Raw genomic sequence first — 15,352 nt, forward strand, 5'->3', positions numbered from 1 at the left:
CTTACCAATCACGGCCACCTAATAATCCCCATCTATGAGTTGGCTTCATTACTCTGCACTCCTCCCCACTGATAGCTGATATGGATGCTGCACATTGGTGGTGATGGAGGGGAGTCCCCATTGCCTGTAAAGCGCTTTGAGTGGAGTGTCCAGAAAAGCGCTATATAAGTGTAAGCAATTATTATTATTATTATTAAGAATGTTCTGGTTGGATGTGAAGTCTGCTTATAGCTTCTTCAACTTCCCGCATTGCTGTGGGAATAGTTTCACTCATTTGCTATAAGGGCACTTCAGCATTTTTAACAGATTTTCAATACATCCTTCATCTTCTGTACCAGCACCACTTGCAGTGTACAGGTCCTGAATTATAATCCTGCAATGTTTTTAATTGTGGAGGCATGCTTTAGTGGTTCTGTAAAAACCACTAGGGCTTCACGGAAAAGAAAGTCAAGTTAATGACAATACAAAGGTGATCAGAAAACCAGTGTTGTAGAATACAGACAAGTGTTTTAAGAGGGACTCAAGGCATATCAAAGTTTTTTCTGCTTCTGAAAAAAAAAGACATTGAAAACTGTACATGCTTACGAAAACATTTAAAACAGTAAAGACACCAACATTTGTCATGTAAGGCATGTTCTAATTCCCCTTAAAACGGATCTGGTTTTGCTATATATTTTACAAATATTTTTAACACCCTGTATCTCAAGTACAGATACTGTATATAGAGAAAAAAGGGCACGCAAGATACAGGTGACATTCACTGATTCAATAAGTGACCGCTGGAGAGCTGCTCACTGGGATTATTAAAATTAATAAGATCACTGTGCCAACTCCATTTCTCTGTTTATTTATTAATTAGGCTGCTATGAGAAAAATAATGGCACTGTTTTGGTTAATCCAGAATATGATGTGGTTTGTATTTACAATATCTTGTGAGATCATGTGCCAGAAAAGATTCACACTTGAACTTTAAAAAAAATAAAGACCATGATTTCATGCTGCTGCACACTTGATTACCACCTATTGTGCAATTATTTATTCAGCATTTCCAGAAGATATGACAAATTATTGAACATTACAGCCAATGCAATTTTATATTTATCTTTTTAAAGAGTTTTAAAAGACTTCTGTGCAGGAGCTGATTAGTGTTCTGGAATAAATTATCTGCACTATGTAATGGACAGTCTTTAAACAATATTTGGTGACTTGCATTTTATGTTTAATCTTTGATGACAAGAAATCATTACACTTAAAATTGCAGGTTTCAGTTTTGCTGTCATTTTTACTACTTAACTAGGTGTTTTTATATGTACTCTATATGTAATTTTCAAAACCAGCATTTTGAAATGGTATTACTTCTATTCCTTTTTCATCTCTTTCTAAGAATCAGAATAATAATCTCACCTGAACTTTTCCTTTATTTTTCACAATTCATTGATATCAGCCACTCCTTTGGAAGAAACTATTAATATGAAAGTAAGGGATTACTCTTGGGAGATTAGGACTATAAAAGCACATAATAAAAGCACATAAAACTTCTGTCTGCATGACTTTAAACCCATACTTAATATAGATTTCTATATTTTATAAAGAAAATGGCAGATGAGCAGGCTCTTGTGCTAATGTGCTCAACGTGTTCTAAAAAACAATCTTTCATTTAGGCATTTAGTGGCAAAGCTAGATTGGTAATGTTACAGTTCATATCTTCAATAAATATCACTTTATACATGTAGAATCCTTCAAGTGTTTAGGAGACTTTTAAGCCAATCCTTACCCAGTTAATTTAACAGGAAGGGCAGCTAATGAGGTCCCAGAGTTGATGAATGTAGCACCGTGCAGTCAGGTTGCCATCAATCATTACAAGTGGAGTTTTGTAGCAACTACACACTCCTGCCCAGACCATCATTTTGGACCTCCCCATCGATTAGTCTATTGTACAGGACAATTAGCATATCACACTGCACGTCAGCAGCACACTCGCAAGCATCCATCAGGGTAGTCTTCACAACACCTTGCTTTATCACTTGAAGTTGACTTGGTGCCACCAAGTCCATCTGAGATGATGCTCCAAAATATAGATGGCACACAAGATATCATTCTCTTGATGAGAGAAGCACATTTTTTGTTTTCTATGTGTTTTTCTCACCTCACTAATGAAGTGATTTAGTGCTTATACAACATTCAAAGTCATGCGAGTATATCAGGGTCAGGCAAAAATAATAAAAAATGATGCCAAGAACATTTAATCCATATCCAATATATGCGTTTTAAACTTAAAAAAAATCACACATCAAACAGTGCTTAGTTTCTTTTCAGTGATCAGTATTCATTTTTATACACTTTTGAGATGAAAAGCAGGATTTCAACACTTCTTATGAACGACACACACCTGACTCTTTGTAATGACAGCAATGACGAGATCCCAAAGTGAGAACATCCAGTTCAACACAACTCTCAGCTGCAATAACCAAAGGTCCTAGCAGACTGCCCAAACAAACTGATCATGTGAAATCAGCCTTGGATTCACATGTGAATATTTGAACATGATGACTGAAAAGGAGAGCAACTTAATTAGAGGATAGTTTAAGCAAGGTTGTTAAAAATAATAAAAGAAATGCAGCAGAAACAGATGTTTCTTTTAACCAAATGAAGAGGACTCAAGAGTGAAATCATTAACTTTCTTTTTTTTACCACAATTGGTCACGTGCTTTTATTAGTTACATAGAAGCACATGTGAGAATCAGAATTATTCAAGCAACTTTTGAGGTACAGCTTTAAATGTTTTGGTTGCTCTTGAATGACTCAACCAGCAAGGAAGCATCACAAGTTCAAGGCTGGCTCTATTCACTATTCTCTATTCACTGGCTGAATCTGACTGGGATTTGTCAAGTGGTACACAATTTGCTCAGCAATGCTGAGAATAGCTTGTCAAGTCTGTCTTGGTTTCAAGTGACGAGAGCAGCCTCCCAGGCACTCGCAGGGTCAGGGGGCTGTTAATGCGGGACATACCTCTTCTTCAACCTGCCCCGAAACTCCCATATGAAACTGTGCTGCCTGTGACATATAAAAGATGAATGACTCAAAGATGATTCTACCTATACTTGCTCATGGAAATAAGATGTTTTCAGCTGCTGAAACAACTGGCCAGGTTCCTGTTCCACCAGAACAGCACTTTATAAGAAGATTTTGAAAGGGTTTTAGAATACACTGACTAGACCATCTTCTTAGTTCACACTAGACCCCAACATATGTCACAAATATAATTGGATTATGTGTCCCAGTATACCTGCATAGTATTAAGTTGTGCCCTGTCTCCAGATGCAAGCCATTTCAAAAGTGGAAAGAAAAAAAAAACCTTTATAATCCTAGACTTCCACAACTTGGAGGCTTAATAACAGTGAAAATACAAATCCTTTAATTCCATTAAGGAAGCAGGAAAGAAGCTTACAGTATATCCGTGTTAAGGCACAGCGCTGACCTGGGGAATGTCTTGGCCAAGGGACGGGCTAAGAAATCTAACCGTTACTTTCGGGTAAAAGCAAGCAGACAGGCGAGGCGGAGGATGCAACAGGCAGACAGGCGGAGCACCGGATGTGATGTGCAGCCTGGAAGACTAGAGGAAAAGCTGTGCAGCCAGGTAGATCACAGAGACTGCTGAATACACCGCCAGAGGCCACGTAGCTAAAAGGAAGCAAGAGGGGATCTGGCTGGTGGTCAGGTCCTGGTTCAGATTCAGAAACAGAAAGCTCTGACACTTTCAGGATGATTTCAGAATAGTTTGCAGACAGGTTGGTTTGTGCGAGAAGCACAAAAATAAAACAGGGTGAAAGCTGAACTACAGAGCATCTGACTGGCCGCACTAATCACTTTCTCACGGCACTGGGAGAAGTCTGGCCCTGCAAGTGAACGTGGCCAGTTGCCGGGGGCTGTGAGCTCGAGCTCACGCAGGTGGAATAGTTGCATCTAAAACAAAACTTGCCACAGTGAAAGAAAAATCAAAATGACAAATTTTAATAAGTTATTTCATATAGGTATACAGTAAATGTCCTACTTATTCTTCTTTCTTGGCAGGCACTGAGAAGGACCTTAAAAGATATATTTCTAGAAAATGTCATTGGATCAAAGTTTTAGTCCTTAAGAGGAGAGAGCACAAGCAGCAGCTGCACCCTTGCTGAAGCCTGGCAGTTGGTTCTATATCTCACCAGGCACAATGGATCACATTTTTCTAATCCGGGCATCTTAAGACTCGTATCTTAAAGTATTTGTTGAAAATGCACCATGAAAATCATTCCTGTGCCTCTGAGGACATTTTCAAAGATTATGGATTTACTACCACAAATGTTAGTTTTTGCAATAATCTCACATATACCCATTTTGGACATCGAGATTTATTCTCTAAAGTAAGAGCCTAAATATTCCATTACAAACACAAAAATGGTGACTAATGATGCACCCTTTCACAGCCAAAAGCATTGAAAAACATAAAACAAGAAAATCATAAGCTGTATTAAAGCCTGCAAGCAAGCCCTGACAGCACATATGTACTTTAAAACTGAGAGAAATGCAAAAGAAACTAGTATGATTTCTATAAATGTATGGATCACAGTCAGGCCAGGTGGAAGAACAGCAGCTACTGTTACAGAATACATACAGTATAGCCAAGGAGATGATGATGGGTGTTTAAAGTACCATTGCAACATGTGAGGTACAGTTCTCTAGCAGGTCTTCACATGATGAAACCTGACAAGTTCTAAATCTATCATTGCAGCAGTTCTCAAAGCAATGGCAGCTTGATTTTGAAACCAAAATGGTTGTCAGGCAACACATTGTAGTTTATGCAGGAACCCAATTATGCTGTATGTTAACTGTGCTGTCACAAGAATAATACATAGGTTTGGAGTTTTTTTTAGCCACACCGTCTTTGAACAGAAGCACTCTGTGGCCAGCTATGGGTGGGAAAATTATCGCACCTTATGAGGTGCAAATCAGAAACATCCTTGGTTGTTGGCAACACCTACAAACCTTCAATTTAATTTCCCAAGATACAGGCAGTTTGAGTTGAAATAGTCAGTTGACCAGCTTAATTTAATCAGAAATACAAATGCATCATAGGTTAATTGTACTCTTAACTACAATGACATTTAGTAACTTTGGGTTTAACTGACCAGATGTTTTAAACAGGAGTTACAGGCTGTATATTGATTAAGAAAATTAACATCAGTTATTTTTTTTAAGCAGGAACCACATTTTCACATACATCATCCTTTTGGCAACTGAAGTACACCTATAACATTTGACATTAAATTACCAGTTTGCATGATGGGACACATTTCTGAACACTGTTTATGACGAGATGAGAATGCAAAAAATTACCCTAGCAGTTTTTCAGGTGTAAACAAAAGCTTTATTGATGAAAAGTGCCAAGTTCTAATTCAATTGGTGGAGCAGTTTTGGCAAACAGAAACATTTATGAGATGGTTTTCCATCTTTCTGTGTTCATCAAGCTATAGAATATCATATGTACAGGTAGCAAACATCAACCAATAAGAAGAGTCTTATTAAATACCGAAATATATCAGGGTTCCCAGGGTTATTCATAATTTTGCATTAGATGTGGAGAGGTCTTCCATGGCATTTAAACAGGCTTGAACGATACACTTCACAACCAACCGATTTTCAATGAAAACACAGCTTTTACCAGCTGTGTGTGTGCGCACAATGCACCACTGCATAGTCAGGTCCACAACCTCACATACATTACACACTGTATATTTAAAAAAATATGCATTGATTCTGGATGTATTAGAATAACAAAGATTCCAAATAAAGATCTCATGAAAAAAGTAAAAGATCTTTATACTGTACTAAAAGAATACCCAAATGATGTGACCACTGTTCCATTTTAGTCAAGATGCACTGATCTAACACAACCTCCAGGAAAACAGCTGGAAAGAAATAAGCAAAACAAGCCTGGTCACTTATTCTGCTAAAGCCTAATGGATTATGGCTGGAATTGGAGATGAAGGATAGATAAAGGATAGTACACGATCATGCTATACAGTACTTCCCTAAAGCATTTTGATGAATAAATAAAAACTGCAAAGACGTTTTGGGTTAGTGGATGTAATTTGATTACTGAAACTGTTGTCACCAGGAAGGAGATAAAGACAGTAAAAATGTATACAAGATTATACAGTATATAGTACTTGAGTACAGCACATAGAAATCCCCTTTTCATCAAACAATGTTCATTTTTCTAATAACCACTCTTACAGATTTTTTTTATAAAGAGCATGTGCTGTTATTCTTGTCACTCTATCAGTTCCTAATCATTGACACTTTATTATTCCTTCTGCCCTAGACTACAGACATTCATGACAATTCATTAATATTTTTTTCAGATTTGTCCCTCCAGCTAAAAGGGCTGATGTACAGTGCCATGTGCAGTATAAAACATCTGATGACACTCTCATTAGCACAGCACTTACACAGCAAACGGGGAAATCTAAAACAATAACACTCTAAGGAATTTCAAACTGCATTTTCACTGTGTGGGTGGTAAACCAGCACCAATACCATTAAAAACTGAAATAAAAAAAAATGTTGTTCCTGGGGAGCTTAGCATTAATGTCATACTGAACAGAAAGCAAAAAAACAGTATGCATTTTATTGTACCATTAGGCCATTAATAATGCAGTAGGAATAAGATTGTGAGATCTGAGGAGATCCTGTCAAGCAAAAAGTGTTGAATGTTTCTTAGCAAAAAAAAAAATGATATATTTCACTTTTGAAACATTTTGCTTCAATAAAAAAAGAAGAAATGTATAATAACATTATATAATTGAGGTGACACACATAAATAGAAGCACTCATCTATTCAAAAACCCAGAGAGAGTGAGCTAAATCTGGTGCTTAGGACAAAGACAAAAAACCAATAAAGCCTCCGGTTTGCAGTACTTCAGTATATCACCAGATGGTCACATACTTTCACAAAGGTGAACAAACATATTGTATATATCTGAATTTGGTTAGCACAGCAGGATCTACAGTACATAATCCATTTTTTCAGCTCTCAGTAATCCAAGATCACAGATGACATTTTATCCTTACAGGATGTAGCTTTCCCTGTTCTGATTAAATTAATGTATGATACATCTACGTGAAATCACAGGCTAGAAGAAAATGTGATGTGAAAATGAATAGACACTTTGCAAGAAAACAAATGATAAAAAATGGTGATACTGTGTATCACATTTCAGAAAATTACATGTTTTCATCATTTAAACAAATCTGTATGGATCATCAGATAAGAAAGGTATGGCAAAACTTCAACTTGCAAAAAAAAGGATCTAAATTTTAAATGATTAAGAATGATTTGGCACACATCTAAATATTTTTATACAGGTACATGTAACAGCATACGGTACACATTATGGAGGAATGGAAGTGCAAGGATGTATATTTTGAATAAAGAAATGAACTATTAAAAACTGAATACACTACCTGTGTACAGCCTGATTGATTCCCTTCCCTTGTATTAATACAGTGATTCCATCTCCAGTAAAACAGATGTGATTTATCTACACCCACAGGCACACAGCAATCTCATCACAATCTTTTTTTCTTTTTGCATTTTGACACAGGTGGCCAAAAATGTTAACTCAAAGGCTATATAAATTTCAATATCAAGCCTTGCGAGAACTCTGCTTGTAGCAATCATAGCTCTTCTGGTAGAAAACGACAAAATATCTTTCATCCACATAGTCATGTAGGTTATTTCCTGAAAATATACTGTATATTTTGGGAGACCACTAACTTTGTATTAGAACACCATGTCTCCAACAGCACCCAGCAGAATCTTAGTATTCTTTATTCTTCATTAGAGAAATTCAGTCCTTAAATTTCTAGAAATGCAAACAATCTTTCTCCTTAATATCTCATAGTGATATCAAACTGTCAGAAGTAACAGTAATCACGACTGCCCTCTGCACACACAATTCATATAAAAAGGTTGATTTTTAAGAAGTCATTCATTTCGAGTTGTTAATCTTGTAAACTCTGATGTATGAGCCACCTTCAGAGCATTGCATTGACAGCACATCTTATGCTTCACACCTGAGTCTTATATTTTTGTATTGTAGTGTATTGTATGCTACTACATTACATTGATTGTATGCATCCACTGAATCCAGTGAATGTTTTATGTACTCTGTATATACACTGTTGATATTGTTTGTTTGTTTTTCCGTCAGGCTAAAGGAAAAATTCCACTGTATGTAGATTCTGATTGTTATCTGGGTCTACTGAAGTTAAACTAAAAAGTAAGTCTACAGTTTAGAAAGCAGTGGTAAAAGAAAGAAAGAACATTCATCCTTTTTAGACTATCCCTGTAACCAACAGGCAAATAATACACTTCCTAAATACTTATAGCCCAAGGGTGAATTTAGAGAGACGATATACTAAGTTAATTTCATGGGGCTCACACAGAAAATACTATTACATATCTCAGGTATCAAAAGATTACATACTGGCCAGGCATTCATTTGACATAGGAATGATGCATTTTCCACTGACACAATGAATCAGTCTTTTCATTTTTATAACTGAATGTAAGAAATATGTTACTCTTTAGACGTTGCTGTGATTCTTTTCTTTCTCACGCCTGAAGACTTGTTTTCAAAAAGCGGGGATGTCAGACCCTGGTCTTGACCAGCCATTGTCTATGGGTTTTATAGGTAGCCTTAAATGGTCAGCGAGCAAAGTTCTGAAAAGTACGACTCTTCATTAAGAAACCAGTTGTTCCAGTAATGCCACTCAGAGCTCAGCTGGAATGAAAACTTTATAACTTTATAAAAGTCTTGTCTTTTAAATATATTAGGAAAATAATCTTGTACAAACTGCAGTAGAAATGCAAATCATTCAAAACATCTCCCACATGACCCTGTTCTACTGTGTTATCCAGGGTATGGGTGTGGTCAAAGTAACTGTATATTCCCAGACATTTTACTTTTTTACAATTATTTCTTATTATTCTTACAAATATATTTTAATATGAAACCTTTTGAACTAACGTCTGACAGAACCACTTCTCAATTTGTGTAAATGTCCTGCCCTGCAGCCACAGCAGGTAAAGGAGAATTTAATAAATACTGTGAATTCATACAAATCACTACAGTTAAATAATTAAATCTGCAAACAAATCATTTTACAGCTTAGGTAACCTGGTTTCATGTTTTCTTTTTTAAAAGTAAAGCATCCTGAGTCTAGTGTATATGATTTGACTGAAACACAGTGATTTGACACTATATTTTGCACAATAAATCTTAATGAATCTGAATTTATTTGCTCACTGAGGGAGTGTGGCAGAAAAAGGGTAACTACTGTAGTAAGTAAACTGAAAAGAAGTTATTTAATGTTCTGTATGCTGACGCTATCAGAAACATTATCAGTAAAGTATGGTGTTTCTGAAATTCTGCGTGCAAAAAACAAGTTAATCAAAGTCTAAACAAGCAAACAGATCAATGACAGCAATCAATTAACACTGAAATTTCAGAGCTCAACTGGAATGAAAACCAGCAGACACTGTGGTCCCACGGGAATAAAAAAAAATCACAATAATTCACAATTCTGAAATTCACAAGAGGTTTAGTGTTATGTTTTTAATAATGGAGCACGAAGGCTTTTAAGAATGCAGTATGTTATTTAAAAAAAATGAATTGTCTTTTTCAAATCTAGGTATTAGGAGCCTACCCATGTGAAACCATGCAGAGCAAATTTTGGAGCAGAACCACCAAGGCCATAAGGACAAAAATAAATGTCCAAAACTTGTTTCCGACCTACTATATGCAGTTTAATTTTCAGCTAGGGCACACAAACCCCTGGTTTATAGGCTGGTCTGCCCATTTAGATATTATTTTTAAATTGTATTTTGCGGTAATTGTGTGTTGGGATGGTATTTTTGTTAGATTTTGTAATCATAAATGCCACTGATGAGGACCTCTGTCCACGGTACTCCCTATTCCCTGCACACACCCCTGAAACAGCTTGCAGTCAATTGAAAAAAAATTGCAGAACAAATGGGACTTGGAAACTAAAGACTGAAAAGCCCTCAATAGAACCGACATTCATTCTGAAGTGAATCAAGCAATAATCTCTATTCTTCTTTATCACAAGACCTGAGGCTGTCGTTCAAATTATTACAAGTTCCTAGACTTTTGTACTGTGCTTGGAGGTATAACAGCAAAGCCTCATCTCCAACAGAAGATCTGATCCTAAATCTTAGAACAGAGTAATTACTGTGGAAATGATTTCATTTCACCTTTATAAAAGATAAGAAGAGATGAGAAAAACCAAAACAAAGAAACAAAAGTTAAGTTTAATAAAAGTTTGATTTCCCTAATGTTCTCACAACAGTATATACAGTACAAGGTCCTGCTTCCTTGGAGATCTTAGAAGCCAGGCCTGAAAATGGCCATGGTGTTCCTGGTCTCATGGACCAGGCTACACAGTGTCTAGCCATACCAAATCTATGGTTTACAACTGTAATAGCAGACTTTGAATCAAAATGCAAAACACTCAATACACAAATTTCATTTTACAAAATGATCTAAAAAGTAGTCACATGCATCTGAAACCCAGTGCAAAAGAAAAGTAAATTACACACTAATTTTTAAAAAGATTGGTATTTTTCTTGCTTGTTATATTGTTGCATCCAGTGCAACAAATATTGGATTTCTTGACTAAACAGTACTCATCTAAAATGTATTGCAAAGAGACTCATAACTCATTACATAAAGCTCAAATGTATAAATTCATTAAGTGATAGTATGAGTTTTATATACAATCTATTTAGAATCAATTCATGACTTATAATTTAAGAACATTAAATTTAGCATTAAAAAAGTGAGACTTGATGACTGAAGATTGAAGATGATTTTCAGCTAACATTCCAGTGTGAGATTAACACAACACAGCACTAGACACTGAATTGGAACTGCAAATTTGCAAAGGAACACTCAAAATAAAAATAACATGATTATGTATAATCACGAGTGATTATTGTTAATAAGTCTTTATGATGTGAAGAACATTTACAGACAAAAAACAACCACTCTTTATTTTTATCAGATTTTGTATATTTTCTCTTTTTTGAGCATTACACAAGCTCAAATGTTCCTGTGATCATTCTTCAGACTGCTAATTGAGTTATTCCAAAATTCCCATTAAAAGTGCATTAGGTATGGAAATCACCATATGTCTGCAACAGCTCTCTTCTTCCTATTGCAAGATGGGATTCTAAAACAAGTAGAGAACAGACTTCGCCCCAGTCAATCAAGCACAGTCCTTCATGGAAAGCACATATAACTCACTATTGTAATCTATGTACTCATACTTCATACCCTCAGCCCAGTTCAATACTGCAAGCTCAGTAATAAGAAATTCCACTGTGCTTTTTTTCCAGCTAAAAAAATATTCACTGAACAGACTAGCTAAACATGCATTAATAATCACATCTATAGAATGAAGGAATGAATAAAAATAATAAATTAAATAAATCATTCAAAACTTGGGAAATATCTTTACTAGTCTGATTTTACAGTATTATTCTATGGCAACCTCCATGTCTTGATTATGATAAAACATGATGATTTTAGTTATTTGTACTAAAATAAAATATAGGAACTCTCCTTGTACACTGGAAGTCTTGTTCCTAAGCAACCACAGTTATGAAAGATCAAACGCAGCATTAAGATGTCTGTGCACAGATTCAGAGCTGTTGCCCTGTACTTACTTATTCTGCATCATGTTCATTATAACCCAGTCGGCAGGGTAGACATTCTTTCCAATGAGATCCTTGAACATGATAAATGTTTCCATCAGAAAATCCTAAAAGGAAAAGAAACCTTTGAAATGAAGACTGTAATTTTCACACTTGGATGATAAGAACATTTTACAACAAAACTCCAAAAGGTTTAAAGCTCAGTAAATAAAAAGAGGGTATTTGGAGGTTTTCAAGGTTTAAGGTGGACAACATACATGCTTTTATTTTCTTTTATAAACCTGCTTGAAAATGATTTACCCTGACTGAGAATGTCACATATTGTATCTTATCCCTCACCCAATTCCTGATACAAAGTGAGTCTGCATATAGTCATGTAGTTTTTCATCCCCATGAAAAATTGAAGAATTCAATTTGACTATTTGAAAGTGTGTGAATTTTAAAAAGCCTTTTTAATACTCTGTGTGAGCAACTCTCCTAAAACCAGGGTCTTCAAGGTCAATTCTCATATTTTTTACTAAAGGAGAGCTTAAAACAGACAGGCAATATTTCTGCTTTGTTAATCTTACAGATATGGCCTTGTGAAGTCTGAATTTGCAAGAACAAATTAGCATGATTTAAAAAAAAAGTAACTCTTGCTTCAGAAAGCAAGTTTTGGGAGAGCAGGTCACATTTTTAAGTTCATTTCTAAACTCCTTTTGAAAACCTTTCCACGTATGAATATAATGCATCTATCTGGAATGATAAATGGTCTGTGACACTGCAATGTCATGAATATCACCTGGAAAGCATGCCTACTTCATAAAGAGTGAAACATCCCTACTAAGGATTAAGAGAGTCATTACTCTCTTGTCAATCAAAGATAGGAGGAACAGTAAACTGTGTTTACTTAGTTTTCTGACAAGAGTAAACATTCAAGTATTCAATTCTGTATCCTTTATTCCAGCAATGTTCTTAACATTATAATAACTGCAGTGGCCTACTTACTTCAAACTGTGGTTGTGCTGTGGTTGACATTCAGTGACTTTGTCTTGGGTTTTATTAACATTTTTAGCATTCTCTTACCAAAGTATCCAAATCAATGTTCAGTAAATGGCCCAGATTGTGTGCCACAAATTAAGCAAGGTGCACTTCAAAGGTCACATTTTGCTTACTAAACACCTATACTCTGTTATGTCAATGCTATAAAAACACAACTGTAGTTATCACATTCCCATGCTTGTTTAGCTTTACAGTAATAATGGAAGTATTTTCTACAGAATATTTATCTAATCAATCTTGTGATTAGGATATTAGAACTGCGTTCTTGTCATTTTGAAGTCCCTTAAAATTAATAACTGATTTTTGTTCACTAATGAATTAACTTATCTTTTATATGTCATATGAAAACTCCATTGAATTATGAAAAGTGTTGAATACTTGAGAGAAGCCTGGAGTGTTGAGACCCATGAGAACTGTTTTTTCCATGATCAAGATCAGGAGAAAATACAGTGTGAAATACAAGTTATTTTAGGTTACAGGCATCTGCACTGAACAGCTTATTTTCCATCACACAAACCTGAGCCAGACTTAATGGGAGTTTAAAAAGCTCAAGGTGTTAATCAAAACTTTTAAATAGTTTCCAGCATTCCTCATTAGAATGAATATTTATATACTGTATATAAACCAGCAATTATTGAAATAGAATAATAAAGGAAATTCAAGAAAATTAATGTTACGAGGGTGGTTTACTACTGGAAGACAGTTGCATACTTAAGGCTCAAACTAGCTTCACAGTGAATTTTAGTCTGGGAACAAACCAAAGTTTATGATCAATAACATTAATGGCAGTAACTTACTAGGAAAGCAAATAATGTCCACTCTATCATTTACTGCAGACACGTATTGTTTTGTGATGCAAAAACAGAAAAATACAATACCATACCACAGACTGGTAATAAAAGCATTTAATTCAATAATGTCTGAAGAGCAGAAGTCTAAAGCAGACCAATTTAAAAGGAAAGTAAAAAACCAATCTTCAATAACATGAGAAGACAAAAGAGTAAATGTGGTACAAAAATATCCTTAAGCATGGGATGACTGCATATTTTAGGTCTTCAGATTATTCTTTTTTCAATAATGTAGGTGGATATAATTGTATTTTATAAAATTATTTTTTTTTGCTTATAGATGACTTGCTTTTTCCCCCCCAAGATCCAGAAAATATATTAATGTGAAAGTCTGAAAGTAACAGCTATTCTACAACTACCTAAATTTGAACATTTCTGGTCAGTCACCACATATACAGTAGCAGTACTGTGCAAGGCAAGTGTATTATGACTCATGTTCTATTCTTACAAAGACAAGAGAGAAACTTTGTTTTGCGTCAACAAGAATGGGTTAAACAGGCCTAAACCCGGGTAATTTCTTACTGAAGTTAAAATAGTAGTTGTGGCATCTACCTTGTTTATGTGCCTGCAAACTACTTTTTAACAACAAACTTTTTCTCCAGAAAACAAAACAAGCTAATTTAATGTACGTGTACAATAATGCAGCGATATTTAATATTCCAAGTCTTCTTCTAAGTTATTCTTTTGTCCACTAGATTTGCATTAATAATCAATTCCTTTACAGATGCAAACAAGCACACTGCTCTGCAATCCAATCTTAAGCACATTAAAAATAACACCAGGGTGTTAGTAGGTTATAGCAGTATTTTCTTTAAACAGTAAAACACATTGTATGTTTCAACATTACGTATATAGGTAAACTAAGTACCTTAAACCTTTAAAGCTATATTACAAACTCACCTTTTACTTCAATTTGTTAACATGGATTTGGACACAAATGTTGTGGTGCAACAATATATCTACTTTCCTATTTGTTATTACAGAGTAATAACAGATTTAACCAGATCCTTAGTCCTATGCCATCCATTTGATCAATTTCTTTAGTTTTCCAACACTGAAGAATAGTTTAGTATCAGAAATTTTTGCTATTTAAAATCCTATGCCCTTTTCACTAATAAGAGAAGACTTTCCATAAGGTTGAATTGTCTAAAGAACCTTAAATTCCAGTATTTTCCGAATTAGACTATTCAGTCAACCAGAATTGGGGAAGTAAAGACAGCATGGATTTGGTAAATTTAAGCATCATTACAATTAATCCTAACACTCAAAATACTTCACTTATTTGCCTTTAACTCTCCCAGCTGTTGTAAGAAATACATTTCTTTATTTAAATACCATTCTGGCTGGTTCTGTCTCTTTCTGGCTTTTACCCCATCCATCAAAAACCCTTCTTTTTTCTCAGCTCATCTCTGTCGGCAGTTCTTACATGATGAGGATTGTCAGGCATGTTTTCACAATCAGATTTCATGATAAACCTACAGCTATGAAGCTGAATTTTCAATCCGCATTCATTGCTTTAAGTATGATTTGTTTTGTGTGTGTGTGGGGGGGGGATTTTAAAGGAAGAAACTGCAAGCCAGGAAACTAAGGCAATATGATACCGGAATGCTGTTTAAGCACTTATAATGCAGCAGTTATTTTCACTGAAGGGTCACAACATAAACCAGCTTTTCCACAGCAGTAT

General features: G+C 35.2%; 1 protein-coding gene across 2 annotated transcripts in view; it reads right to left on the reverse strand.

The window, feature by feature from the left end:
• dock1 (dedicator of cytokinesis 1) overlaps positions 1 to 15,352 on the reverse strand; it is a 311,516-nt gene that overhangs the window by 101,756 nt on the left and 194,408 nt on the right. For both annotated transcript variants that reach the window (XM_088915927.1, XM_088915925.1), the window contains exon 29: positions 11,792 to 11,886. In XM_088915927.1, the coding sequence (XP_088772053.1) occupies positions 11,792 to 11,886 (95 nt within the window). The remainder of the gene's footprint in view (positions 1 to 11,791; positions 11,887 to 15,352) is intronic.

The sequence above is a fragment of the Atractosteus spatula genome, chromosome 5 (assembly GCF_055471065.1).
Source record: "Atractosteus spatula isolate fAtrSpa1 chromosome 5, fAtrSpa1.hap1, whole genome shotgun sequence".
In the NCBI taxonomy this organism is placed as follows: Eukaryota; Metazoa; Chordata; class Actinopteri; order Semionotiformes; family Lepisosteidae; genus Atractosteus; species Atractosteus spatula.